The 14977-nt window shown below is 36.1% G+C and overlaps 2 protein-coding genes across 2 annotated transcripts; one reads left to right on the top strand and one right to left on the bottom strand.

Annotated features, from left to right (window-relative positions):
- Positions 1–3447: 3447 nt before the first annotated feature.
- Positions 3448–4401, bottom strand: LOC100960102 (olfactory receptor 51F1). The gene has a single exon (XM_012802531.2). The coding sequence runs from the start codon at positions 4384–4386 to the stop codon at positions 3448–3450; it is 939 nt and encodes a 312-aa protein (XP_012657985.1). The 5' UTR covers positions 4387–4401.
- An 8852-nt stretch (positions 4402–13253) lies between these two features.
- On the top strand, positions 13254–14137 carry LOC100960408 (olfactory receptor 51F1-like). Its single transcript, XM_012802897.1, is given in 2 exon segments — positions 13254–14055; positions 14058–14137. Coding segments are annotated over 2 exon segments (882 nt in total).
- The last annotated feature ends 840 nt before the right edge of the window (positions 14138–14977 follow it).

A 14977-nucleotide genomic window follows, 5' to 3' on the forward strand; every position in this document is an offset into this window, starting at 1 on the left:
ACATTTAGGAATCACATCTTGATTCACTCTAGATTAGAATTTAAACTTTATCCTTTGCCAGTCCTCATTTTCCTAGCATTCCCAAAATTATTTTCAACAATGTGTACCCAGGTGTGTGCTAAGTCTCATGGATGATATGACGCTAAAGAAGGGTTCCTGTAAAGAAGAATAAATGCACATCGAAAGAATATTCAATTCAAGACAATATGTTTATTTGATAATAATAAATAAAAATGTTAAAGATCTTAACATTGGAGGAGATAGTTAATAAAAACTATATATTAGAGTTGATATTGGACAGAAACATTTTAAAAGATATGGAAATATGAATTTAATGTAAATTAAAACCAAAGAGCAGGAAATGTGGTATTTTAGAATGAGAAGAGAATTAGAATGTTTCAACTCGAAGTCAACTTGATGCATTAGAAGAATGGTGATGAAGAATGCCTCGTTGGAATCCCATATAATGAATTAGGTAAGTAAGTATTTTATTTCAAGGTTGGGGATATCAATAGGATCCATCCTTCTAAAAGAAAAATCTTGATTCATTTTCCCCTATTAATTATTGAAACGCCAGTGAGAAGGGAGAAAAAGATAAGAATCACAATTAGAAGTTGATCTAGTAGGTTATGGAGAAATGAGTATATGTAAATTGCAGCATTAAGGCTCAGAAATAGAATGAAAAAGGAGCATGTGTTTTCATCCTAGCTTTTCTATTTGCTGTCAAAAAGTCAATGCATATTAGCTGTGATTATGATTATGATATTTAAACATTATTCTATAAGCATCTCATTGTAAATATTGTTTTGGAATATATAAATTTTTTCTATTCTGGAAATTTCCCTTGAGTTTTACCCAAACTTCTGGTTGACCTTTTATAAAAATGTCAATCAAAGTTGGAGATGCACTCAAGTCCACCTTAAAAGAGCATACCCCGAGAGAGATTGCCATAGTTCCATTAATTTTTTTCAAAGTTTTTATTTCAGAATATAACAGGGTATAAATGTATTGGTTACATAAATTGCTTTTGTGCCATTTGGGTCAAAGTTATAAGTCTTCCCCTCACTCAGATAGTGTGCATTGTACCAATTAGGTGGGAATTTACCCATTCCCTGCTCCTCCTCCCACCTACTTGAGTTTTGATGGGTGTTATTTCCATGTGTACATATAAGTTTTGATGGATTAGTTTCAATTTAATAGTAAGTACATATGGTGTTTGTCCATTCTTCTGAATTTTAATATTATTTCAATCAGATTACTCTAACAGTGGGCCAAGTTTTTGAGGATAACACTGTTTTTGACATATATCTAGGGGATTCCTCCCTCCTCTTAAAAAGGGAGAAAACTTTGACAACCATACTTAATTATTTTGTTGAAGCTGCTACACAGACAAGCTTTACATTTTGGTCACTGGTTAACTAGAAAGGCTACTAATCTCTAGATTAGTATTCATAGAACAGCAGTAGACCACAATGATTACCTTCACTTGCCCATAGCTTTATTTTTCTTCTTGTCACTTTCTTTTATGTCTACTTGTGATCCTTAGGTTGAGCTACTCAGCTCCTTAACTCTCTCCAGAGTATCTTTTTAATAGTGTTCCCTTGAGGTATTGAACTTTATCAGAATGTTAGTTTGATAAATTTACGTATAGCCCACTCTTTATACTAAGCTCATCTATTCCACTTAATGAATTATACTTAGTAAGATGTGTATGTAGAAACCTAGACATTGTATAGACCACAAAATACAAATTAAGCTAAGTGAAATCAACCAAATTTTTGCATTTTTCTTAAGATTTCCCCAATATATGCAAGAAAATCCTTTATCATTATCTTGCTTTTTTTTTATCTGAGATTTTATTTTTTTTAATCATTATCTTTCTTACTTGCTCAGTTCCAGGTAGAGAGCTCTCACTCAACTAGCTAGAGCAGCGGTTCTCAACCTGTGGCATTAGGAAGGTTGAGAACCACTGATCTAGAACCTTTTCTTTAGCAGATTCATCTAGATGCACATTTTACCATGTTGTAGTACGTTAAACATTTCAACGTAAAAGTCTCTTAACATTAACATTCTTATTTGTCTTATCTTTCTGAAGTTCTAAGCAGCTAGCCAGAATGTAGAATTATCAGGCAAAAAAGTCTCCCACAAATAAAAATTATAATTTTTTAAACCAATATGTAAATCAATTTCTTTACGTGATAGCACTGTTCAAGCAAAAGATATTCCTGAAGTTATTTACACAAATCTTATAATCTAAATTCACCTAAGGGAAGTTGATGGAGAGAGATAACAGAAGAAATAAAATTCTATTTTTTTCATAATCTTCATTCCTATGTACAGATAGGACCAATAAATTTAAAACTGAGGAGAAATCAGTGAATTAAAGTACACAGAGAAATCAGTGTATTAAATAGTCACCATAAGTCTCCTTTTAGGGACCAGAGACCACGGAGGTAGCTCTATGTAAGTATGAATAGGCTGAGAACTATGAATTTTTTACATTTGCTCTTTGGTTGGTTGAGGGAACCATGTAGATACTTTAAGGCATTTGTGAAACCTCTGAAGTTTTATGGAAAATAATATGATGTGTTATCTGTGAAGAAGGGATTGTGGATTTCATTAGATTTTCAAGAGACCACTGTGCAGAAAAATGTTAAGAGCCTATGCCCTAACTTCCTTGCAATCTACTTCATGATCTTTTCTAATACTCCAAAATTCCCATTCTCTGTAATAAATTAATGAGAATGCCTCATCTCTGAAGCATTTCTTTGTACTGTCCAACAATGGATAATGATTTACATGGCATGACCTAGCTATTGCTACCTTTTAAATTATGATTTATCCATAAAGAAAACAAGCTAACATATATTCAAAGATAGTACCAAAACATTGTAAGACATGGCATGGATTCATGGAGATTCAGGTCTTAATATTGATCTTACAGCACTTCTACTACATGCTTTGGTAGATAATGCAACACAGTGGTGAAGAGTGTGGCATCTTAGATACAGGATACCTGGGTCCAAATCTCAACCCTGTCCCATGTTAGTCATGTGGCCTTGGGTGGCCTAAATATCTCTGAACCTGTTTCTTCATCTGTAAAATGTAATTTGTATCATTAAATATTTCATTGTGCTGTTTTTAAAAATAAGTAGAATGAATCTTAAAAGCAATTATTATAGTAGATCACCCAGCATGAAAAAGAGTCCATAAATGATAGTTTCTAGAAGTGGAATTTTTGTTATTTTATTATTTCCCTATTTCCCTTATTAAAATGCAAATGTTTTGGGGTGACACATCAGACTTCTATTTTATGACTAAAAATGCTAAAATATTTACCAGATATTTGTTTAATAAATAAAAAAATGCAAAACTACATATCCAATAGGCAATAATTTAGCAAGGTTGCTTTTTTATCAGATTTTGCTCAAACCCCATAATCTCTATTTATTTTGTAAGGAGCAGACTGAGGATAGCCTTACGGATCTGTTTTGTTTTTACACTATAGATGATGGGGTTGAGCACAGGGGGCAAAAGCAAGTACACATTGGCCATCATTGAATGGACCACTTTGGGAGCTGACCGACCATAGCGATGTACCAAGGACAAGCTCAACATGGGAATATAGAAAATAGCAACTGCTCCAATGTGGGAGACACAGGTGCTGAAGACCTTATGCCGTTCTTCAGGGGAGGCAATACTCAGGACAGAGTGAATAATTAAGATATAAGACAGAACAATGCATGGTGTATCTATCCCTGTGGTCAGAATGAGATCGATTAACCCACAGATGCTGTTAGCCCGAATGTCTGAACATGCCAATTTAATCACATCTGGATGGTAACAGTAGGAGTGGGACAGGACATTCATTTTGCAGAAATAGAGAGGCTTAAGCAGCAAGAGCAATGGAACTATTAGTACCACAGTACGTAAAATCATCACGATGCCCATCTGAATGATTCTGGAATTCGTGAGAATGGCAGAGTACCTCAGAGGATCACAGATTGCCACATAACGGTCAAAGGCCATGGCCACCAGCACCCCAGATTCCAGGAAAGTGAATCCATGAAGAAAAAACATCTGGACAATGCAGCTATCTAGACTGATCTCACGTGCATCAAACCACAGGATACCTAGTGTTGTTGACATTGTAGAAACAGTCAGGCCCAGATCAGTGGCTGACAGCATGGAGAGGAAATAGTACATGGGTTCACGGAGACTCTGCTGGGTAATGATGACAAACAGGATCATGCTGTTCCCAGAGAGGGCAATGGCATAAAGACAACAGAAGGGAATGGACATCCAGGCATGGACAGACTCTAGGCCAGGAATGCCAGTCAACAAGAAGGTTGGAAATTTAGATGTCAAATTGCTTAGGATTTCCATGTTGTCCTGGCTTTTTAGTAGCTGTCCTCACAATGTTCACATCCTATAGAAGGAATAAATTACATTGTTATGCAAAAATGTTTAGAGACATTTTCTTTTGGTTAGTAGAGTTATTCAAGGTCATAGATAAGTTCTACATCATTGAGAAGACTCTAATATGATATTCCTCTACCATTCATAATCAGGTATATTTGGTAAACATGTATTTTTCCTTAAATTTAAGAAAAATATGCATCCATATGGTTATATACATTTTTATGTTAATTAGTTTTTAGTATTTATATGATTTTATGCTCTATTGGGTCATAAGATGCTATGAATAAAGACTTAGTTAAAAAAGCTTCAGTGCATTCAATTATTTATTTTCAGTCTTTTCAATTTTGAATATATTGTGAGCAAAATGAGTAAGAGAAAGCCACTTAAAAACATACATGGCTCTACAGTGATCACATGGATGTGGATATGCAGACACAGAGCTACAGTTTTTTCCAGTAATGTAAGTTTGGAAGTTCTCATTGTACATTAGTCATTTTAATCCAACAGTATTGGTGAACAACCCCAGACAGTAGATTTACAGGACAAGACCAATGAAGACAGAGCTCTCTAGAAGTTACTGCAAAGGACAATACACAGTAAAACAAGAGGAGACTTGTTTTTATAGGAATCATAAAAACCATGAAAGCATGGGTGTCATGACTGAGTGTTACAGGAACAATAGTGCAAATTTTTTTTGTTTAGACAGTCAAGTCTGGTGAGTATTAAAAAGTTCAAATGTAGTCTCGGCGTCTATAGCATAGTGATTATGGGGCCAGCCACATACACTGAGGCTGGCAGGTTTCAACCCAGCCTGGGCCTGCCAAATAACAATGACAACTGTGAAAAAAATAGCCAGACATTATGGCTGGCACTTGTAATCCAGCTTCTTGGGATGCTGAGGCAAGAGAATCACTTGAGCCCAAGAGTTTGAGGTTGCTGCGAGCTGTGACGCCACACCACTCTACTGAGGGTGACAAAGTAAGAGTCTGTCTCCAAAAAAAAAAAAAAAATTCAAATGCAACCAAGAGCACATATTCTCCCTGGAGTGGGGTGCGGGGCAGTTGAAAACAGATAACCTTCTACAGTAGTTTGCAGAGTGAATAAAAAGGTAAGTAACAGAAACACAGTGTATCTTATTTCTAGAAACTCGACAGTGAAGGCAAAAAAGGAAATGGTTCTACAGTGATCACATGGATGTGAATATGCAGACACAGAGCTACAGGCCAAAAGGTAGATAGAGATTTTTTTAGGTGGAAGACACTTATAGAAGTGAGTGAATTCATAAACTGAAGTTAAAGTTGCAATAATTAGTGAGAAGATGAAAATACAGAGTGAGAGGAATTACTTGATATGTAAAAGTCATTAAGAAGTAATAGGTGATTGAATATAGAACGTGATAGTAATTAGCCCTACAAAAAAAGAAATGAGGGTCTTCATTTTTACTAGAGAGGAAGTGGAATGAGTAGGTTGGAGGAGGGTTATATGAGGAAATTACTACCCAGCTTCTGCCTTTTGCTCAATGAAGCATTAGGGGGACATTTATTTATTGGTGTTCAACAAGTATTAAGTGATGGAAGCTGGACTAAGCAGAAGTTTTGAGAGGCAGTTAACTCAGTAAATGCAGAAATGCTATAAAGCCTTGTTCAATCCAGTAAGAGCAGCCCACATTTAAAAAATCCCCAAACTACAGATGTTGGCGTGGATGTGGAGAAAAAGGAACACTTCTGCATTGCTAGTGGGAATGCAAGCTAATATTTTGGAATAAGTTTGGAGAACACTCAGGGATCTAAAAGTAGACCTGCCATTTGATCCTGCAATTCCTCTACTAGGTGTATATCCAAAAGACCAAAAATCAACTGGCAACAAAGATATTTGCCCCAGATTATTCATTATAGCTCAATTCATAATTGCCAAGTCATGGAAGAAGCCCAAGTGCTCATCGACCCATGAATGAATTAATAAATTGTGGTATATTTATACCATGGACTATAATGCAGCCTTAAAAAAGACAGAGACTTTACCTCTTTTATGTTTACATGGATAGAGGTAGAACAGATCTTCTTAGTAAAGTATATCAAGAATGGAAGAAAAAGTATCCAATGTACTCAGTACTATTATAAAACCAATTTATAATTACTTACACTTTCATATGAAAGATAAATCACATCTATAGCCCAGGATGAAGGAGGAAAGAAAAGGGGGATGGGAGGGGAGGGGAGAGGTTTGATCAGGGGACAGTAAATGGTGGGACCAGACCTATGGAGCATATTGCAAGGGTACATGTCAAATCTGTTAAGTATAGAGTATAAATGTTTTAACACAATAATTAAGTAAATGAAGTGAAAGCTATATTAATTAGTTTGATGTAAGCATTCCAAACTGGACAAAAATCAGCATATTGTACCCTATAAATACATTAATGTATACATGATCTATGTGTATATGACTTAATAAAAAAAAATTCTAAACATAAATTTTTAAATTAATGCATTTTTGTTGTTTAAAGCAATTCTAGGAATATTTAAATAACAAAAAGCAACACTTACTATTATAAAGTTAGCATTTTTCAGTTAAGCTTTTTAAAATGCTAAGTGTCCGAGTGTGAAGTTTCAATGAATGCCAGTAGGCATCCTATTATAAGTATACACATTACTATTCCCTTCATGCTAATTTTCCATAGTGTTTTTTAGTTTCATTGATTTTAATTAAATCTCAGGAAAAAACAATTAACATTTTTAACTATGAATTATTACAGGTCTTACATCTATGTGTTATATGAATCTGTGAGTACAGAGCAGACCCTAATTTTATCTGATTTGTTCTCTAAGCTCATAAGTATTTGTGAATAAGTAACAATCAGAGCACAAAGTATACACAATAAACATCTCTCTCTACCTTCTTAATAGCTTCATGTTAAAAGAAGAGCCTTCTCTGTCTTTGTTAGCAAAGAGAGAACAGATTACAGTTCTTGACCCAGAGTCTTTATAATAAGGTGAGATTGAGCTGTGGGATCATCAGAAAGATTTGGATCTCTCTGGGGATACACACAGAAGAAAGCAAACTCTTTATTTACATGGCAGGGGTATGCAATGTCAGATAGGTCTTAGCTACTCACTCAAATGACCAATGTGATCCAAAGAAACATTAAAAGCAAATCAACAACAACAACAAAAAAGCCCATATAAATAGAATAATAAAGGGTTACATACAATTGTCTCTAGATAATCAGAGCATTGGCAAGATGGGAAAGCAAAACGCTGTTCGCTAGAATAATATTATGGCAATAAAGAGGGGAAGTGTTTTGCACAGAGTTGTCATGCCCCTATGTCTATGTTACCACATTGATCTGTAGGGAAATGACAGGTCCGTTCTCAATCCACCTCTGTTCAGTCACTCACTAGGTTTTTCCCAAGAAATGAGTGAGCACCTGATTCAGGAGGGGATTAATCTGGCCACATTTGCCTAGGGTCTGGGGTCACCATGGGTGGGTTATATGTTCTCATGTGCATATGTTCTTGTTCTATTATTTGACATTTTACTGCAGTTATAACTTTAAGCACCTGGGCTCTTGGGGGAGATTGTCCATCCTCGTTGGTATGGTAAGCTGAGAAATGAGGGTATGTCTCTCCTTTATAGGGAAATTTTTCGTTCATGAAGTGAGTTTTATGTCTGCCCACATACAGATAAAACCTGTTAATTTTGTAATTTAATCCTTAGCTATTTTTCTTTGATTCCTATTTGGCTATTATTCCTGTTTAAGATTGTTTGAGGAATTTTAATGGAAGAAAATGTGACAGGTTCAAGTCAAACATTATAATTCTACCTGGCATTTTCATCAAATATTTTGAATGCTACTTCAATAACAAAAGTGAATTATAGCCTAATAGCTATGTAAGCTTTATGAATCAGTGTACAAGAATTAAAACCACACAACAATTGAATTATCCTTGGACTTTGGAACTTGAGTCTCATTTGATTTTGATGTAGAGTCAGAATTGAGAATCACTCAATATGTAAGACTAGAATAGAATTCTAGGGACTTCATATCCTACTTTTCCCCATAGGTATGTGTGATTCTTTGGAAAATTTGGTCAACCTCTCTGGATCTCAGTTTCCTCAGACATAAAATGAAGATATGAAATAGTAATAGCCTTTACTGAGTTCCTATGGGTCATGAGATTTAATTATCTTACTGATCACATAGCTACTGTAGGGCTATGTGAACAGTAATGTCCTCATTCCATATGTTAAGAAATTATAGGCTCAGTGCCCATAGCACAGTAGTTACTGTGCTGGCCACATGCACCCAGCCTGTCAGGTTCAAACCTGGCCTGGGCCAGCTAAACAATAATGACAACTGCAACAAAAAAATAGCCAGCAATTTGGCAGATGCCTGTAGTCCCAGCTACTCAGGAAGCTAAGATAAGATAATTGCTTAAGCCCAAGAGTGTGAGGTTGCTGTAAGCTATGATGCCACTCCATGGCACTATACTGAGGGTGACATAGTAAGACTCTGGAAAAAAAAAAAAAAAGAAATTACAAATTAGAAAAGTTAAAGGATCCTGTCGAATTTTACATGGACAGTATCAGACTTGTCTGAAGATGTTAAAAATTTTGGCCAGATAGAAAGTGCTAATAGCTAGGTCATTTTAGGAAGATCTATTAATATTGAGGCCAAAATAAAGAATCTGACTTCAATTTTTTTTTTTTTTTTTGAGACAGAGTCTCCCTTTGTTGCCTTTGGTAGGGTGCTGTGGTGTCACAGCTCACAGCAACCTCTAACTCTTGGGCTTAATTAATTCTCTTGCCTCAGCTTCCCAAGTAGCTGGGACTACAGGCACCTGCACAATGCTGGGCTATTTTTTATTGCAGTTGTTTAGCTGTTGTATAGCTAGTCTGGGCCAGGTTTGAACACACCACCTTCAGTGTATACAACTGGTGCTGTAACCACTGTGCTACGGGCACTGAGCCAGCTTCAAATATTTTTCAGGAAACTTTTAATTGATGCATAACATAATTTGTATACAAAATGCAGCTTGAATTTTCACATTTGAACTACCCATGTAAACAACAGCCAGATAAAGAAATAAAAAATTACTAGTAGTCAAGAAATCACTCTTTTTGAGATCTTTCAGTCATTACTTCTCTCTCCCCAATGGTGACCACTAACCTGACTTTTTTTAAAAATCAATTATCTTTGCCTGTTTTTGAACTTTGTCTGAATGGAACGGTGCTATCTTTTTATTTACACCATGCCTATGACGTTCTTTCACAGAATTGTGTGTAATTATAGTTCTGTCCTTTTTATTGCTGTATGATGGTCCACCATATGGCAATAATTAACCTTAATTAACTTGTCCATTTTGTTGTTGATGGAGATTTGCTGTTTTTTCCACTTTTGTTTTCTATTGTGAATGATTTTGCTATGGTTATCATTGTATGTGGCATTTAGAAAATTATGTGGTAGTTACATCCCTGAGAGTGAAACTGTTGAATCACTGGGCAGGTTTATGTCCAGATTTAGTAGATCTAGTGAAGATGTTTCCACAGCAATTGGGTAGAGCTAAATGTGCTCCCACAATGTTTATGGCAGTGCATGGCATATAAGTTAGTATCTTTCCTTATAGGTGGAATTTGTGGATTTTTAAATTCTTCCTTATGGGTGGTCATTGGTACTTCACTGGAGTTTTAATTTTGATTTTCCTTATGATTAGTAAAGTGGAATAACTTTTGGTATATTCATGCTTTTTTGTGTTTTTTGTCTATAGTCTATTGAGTTCTCTTATCTTCTTCATTCTTTTATGTCTTTCTTTTCCACATGGATAGCTAATAGATCTAGAACCAGTTATTGACATAAACATTCTTTGACCGTTGTACCGTGATGTCATTTTTGATATATGTCAAGAGCCTATTTATAATTAGGTTTGTTTGTAGACTTTCTGTTGTGTCCCATTTGTTCATTTTTTCTTCTTGCACCAAAAACTCCACTGTCTCTATGATGTGTTTTGATGCCTGGGTGTATTGGCCTTTATTTATTATTATTATTATTTTTCTATTAGAACTTGCCTTGGCAATGCTAGATCCTTTACATTTACATATATATTTTAGGATAATTTCTACAGAAAAATCTTCTAGCATATTGATTGATATTGAACAGGATCTATAGGTAATTTTTATAAGAACTTACTAATTTAAAATATAAATTCATGTTGCTTATGAAGCTTAAAATTCATAAACACAATAAATCCCTGTATTTATATATTCTCTTTAATATCTCTAACTGATGATTAATATAGTTTTTTATTATCAATACTTTTCACATATTTTATTTGATTCCCAGTTGTATGATTTCTGATATTTTAAATGATATCATGCTAGAACATTATTTTCTAACTAGTTGTTTTCGGTTTACAGAAACACAACCAATATTTAACACTGTTTTTGTATCCAGTTATCTTGCTTCATTATACTAACTACTAGTAATCATCTATTGATTCATATCAATTATTTTATCTAATGCTATGCCTCTTTGTTCTTTCTGATTATGTAAATGTTCAGCCACGTCACCTGTGAATAACCTCGGTTTTCTTTTCCTTTACACTGCTGAAGTCTTTTATTTTTTGTTTTACTGCTCTTCTTATGATATCTGATATAAAGTTAAGTAGAAGTGGTGATGACAGGCATCCTGTGACCACACTCGGAGGAAATAGCTTCTCAGTATGATTTTTGAACAGTAAGCTTCTTTCATAGTAAACTCCCAGAGCCATCAGAAGCTGGAAGAGGCCAGAGAGGATTCTCCACTAAAGCCTGTAGACAGATTGTGGCCTCAATGATGCCTTGGTTCCAGACTCTAACCTCTAGAATTGACTAAATAAATATAATTTGATTTAAATCACAAAGTTTATGGTAAATTTAAAGAAAGTGCTAGGAAACTAATACAGGCACATAGCATATTTTTTTTCGTTTTTAATTTGTATGTTTGTACAAATAATAATGGTACATATTTATGAGATATAATGTGATATTTCAATGTATTTATCAATAGTTTAATTATCAAATAAGGTTGTGGCTACTTAATGTTCTAAATAATAGCTATTTACTGTTCTAGCCAGAATTTATGTTATTGAAAAATAAAATAAAGTAAAAAAAGTTCATCCTTTCTTTCAAGTACTCCTTGTCTCTCATCTCATCATGATATAAGCTAGAAGTTCAAGATCTTATCCCCAAAATCATACCTACTTGAGGATGAGAGTCTATAGCTAAGGTTTTTGGACACAAATAATAGATTACTATTTGTTTTGATCTGTATAACTATTGCCACTGCCTCATTAGCTAAAAGGTGACTAAGGAGATAAATTAGCAATATCTTGTGACATTTTCTAAATTCTTTCTGATAATAGGCTTCTACCTGAGTTTTAAAATTCCACCCATTATATGTGATATCAGCCGGATTCCATTCTTTTATTGTCATTTTAATAATTATCACCATAAATCCCCACTGGGTATGCATAAAACCTTAAGTACACACAACTCCCTTACCAAATATTTTTTTTCTTGGAAATTATGCGAGTAGAATGTGGCTTTAAACAATCACCTTCATAGGGAAGCAAATAAGAGAAGCAATGGCTAATCATAATCAGCGTCAGGTAGGGTTCTCTGAATTTCACTAAAAATTGCAAGATTGTTCCCTGCTCTCTTGAGCTTTTTTTTTTTCACAAAGTCTTAATATTCTTTACTTTCTAAAAGATCTGCCTGGAACATCTCTGGTTCAGGGGATCTACGCCATTGGGGAAACGCTAGGGCTTTATCTGAGAAAACCTTACTCACATAATAATCTCTGGCCTAGTTGGCCAAAAATACTTTAAATTCTTTTTCTCAAAGTCTTTCCCATCCCCCATGGATTCGAGGAAATAAATAAGGCTCCTAGGGATTCAATATAAAGCTCTTGTCTGAGGATTACCTGTATCTTCTCTTCCCACCTGTGTGTGTTGGGAAGTCCAGTACTCTAGAGCAAGTGAGGAGCTGCTGCAGATCCGGGATGCAGGGAATGTGAGAGCCAAAACTCAAAAAAGAAGAAAGCAGATGGGAAGACTTCCTGCTTTCCAGGTCTGTTCTAGTAGGACAAACAGTTGTTTGGGCAAATAGAAATAACTGATAACTCAGAATTTGGGGGTGTGTATGTGGTGCTTATTGTCTCATTGCAGCCTGAAAATTCTGGGCTCAAGCAATTCTCCTGCCTCAGCCTCCCAACTGGCTAGGATTACAGGCACACACTACCATGCCAGGTTAATTTTATTTTATTTGTTAGCAGAGAAAGTGTCTCCTTATTTTGCCCAGGTTGGTGTTAACCACCTGTCTTCAGGAATCCCCTACCTTGGCTTCCCAAAGCACTGGGATTACTGATGCAAGCTACTGTGCCAGGCCCAACTCAGAATTTAATGCCAACCCTCTTTTGTAAATCTTGGGAACCTTGCCTGGTTCTTGTCTCTGACTCTCAGTGAGCTTGCCATGAGATGGGCTCTTTAGATAGGGTACCGAGATGTCAACATGTTTTTTCTTTGGTTTACTCATCAACTTAATGTAGTAAGATCTGCTGATCCCTTTCCACTAATATTTGTGATTTAGGATGAAGCAGTATTATGAGTGTGATAAGTGTGTTAGAAGCCAAATGACTGAAACCATGACTATTGGATTTTTCCCCCTTAGGCTGTTTCCACAAATGGGGAGGAGAACACATTGAGCAATCTCTCTGGCACAGCCAGATTTGGAAAGAGGTTGTCCTGAGCAGTATGGGTGCTCAATGAAGGTAGCTTCTGCCTCAGCAGCTCGCCATGTACCATTTCAGCAACATCACATCTGAGTTCCCAATCTTCCTCCTCACAGGTTTCCCTGGGCTGGAGGCCTTCCACATCTGGATCTCTATTCCCTTCTTCCTTCTAAGTACAGTTGCGCTCTTAGGGAACAGCATGATCTTGATAGTGGTGATTCTGGAGCCCAGCCTCCATGAGCCCATGTACTATTTTCTCTTCATGCTGTCTACCACTGACCTGGGATTGACCCTCTCCACGATGCCCACGACCCTCGGTGTGCTCTGGTTGAATGTCCGTGAAATCACCCTTGACGCATGTATCATCCAGCTCTTTTTCCTCCACAGCTCCGGCTTTATGGAATCCTCGGTACTGATGGCCATGGCTTTCGACCGCTTTGTGGCTATATGTAGACCCCTCAGATATGCCACCATTCTGACTCACTCCAGAATACTAAAGATTGGTGTAGCAATTGTCCTTAGAATGTTGATCAGCCTCTGTCCATCCCTCTTTCTCATTAAGAGGCTGTCATTTTGTGAAATCAATGTCCTTTCCCATTCTTATTGCTGCCACCCTGATGTGCTTAAGGTTGCATGTTCTGATTCAAGGATGAACAGTTATGGAGGCCTAGCTGTTCTCATTCTGGTCACAGGGGTTGATACACCATGTATTGTCCTCTCCTACATCCTTATCATCCGCTCTGTGCTGAACATTACCTCCTCAGAGGGACGGAGCAAGGCCTTCAGCACTTGCGGCTCCCACATTGGGGCTGTGGTCGTCTTCTATATTCCCTGGGTTGTGCTTTCAGTCGTCCACAGATTTTTCCATATGGCTCCCCCATATGTCCATCCACTATTGTCCAATCTCCATTTCCTTGGCCCCCCTGTGCTGAATCCCATCATATATAGTGTGAAGACTAAACAAATCCGCAGAGCCATCCTCAAGCTCTTCCAAAAAATGTCAAAAAATATTTGATGGGAGCTGCCTTTCCTGCTGATCAAATTGTACTCTGTACTCTGTAATGATTGTTCTCCCTGATCAAATTGTACTCTGTAATGATTTTTCTCCAACACCAATGCATATTTTTCCTCTAACAAAAAACAATAATAGCTTCAGTGATGCTCAATGAGTACCCACTATATTCAAGTTCTTCTTTTGGTTCTTTTAAGTGTATGTTTTCTTTTATGTAGCTTAAATCACATTATTTTTTTTAAATTGGGTAACCATAGTTGTAATTTACAAATGAAGAGATTAAGAAACTAGAATGCAAAAGGACTTATTTAAAATAAGAAATTGGGACTTTGAATCCAGGTCTAATGACTCTGAATCTTGTGTTTTTCTTGGATATCATGCTAATTATAAGTACAAAAGATGCACTTAATGGAAATGTTTCAGGTTATATAGATGTTCAATTCTGTTCCCTGAACACTGAACAGACACATAGAATACTGGGGAATTTTTGAAGAATGAACGCAATAAAGGATCCTATCCTTATTCAATCTTCTTTATTCTTTCTTCTTACTCAGAAGTGTTTTACTGACAGAGATATTTATTTCTGAGTAGAATAGAGTCTAAAGACACATGCCTTGAGCTCAGAATTTTACTGACAGATATTTGGCTACAATAGATTCTAAAGACGCATGCCTTTTCAGGGCTATCTGGTTCTCTTGCTGAAGTAGTGAGATGCTGCTGTATGTACAATTCACACTTAAGTAAAAGAAGAGGCTTCTAAGAGGCAGAGGCTCAGC

The sequence above is a fragment of the Otolemur garnettii genome, unplaced genomic scaffold, assembly GCF_000181295.1.
Source record: "Otolemur garnettii isolate 467f Iridium unplaced genomic scaffold, OtoGar3 scaffold00001, whole genome shotgun sequence".
NCBI classification, from domain to species: domain Eukaryota; kingdom Metazoa; phylum Chordata; class Mammalia; order Primates; family Galagidae; genus Otolemur; species Otolemur garnettii.

What these genes read in the sequence shown, in the direction of transcription:
- LOC100960102 (XM_012802531.2), bottom strand. Translation starts at nt 4,386, where the DNA reads ATGGAAATCCTAAGCAATTTGACATCTAAATTTCCAACCTTCTTGTTG.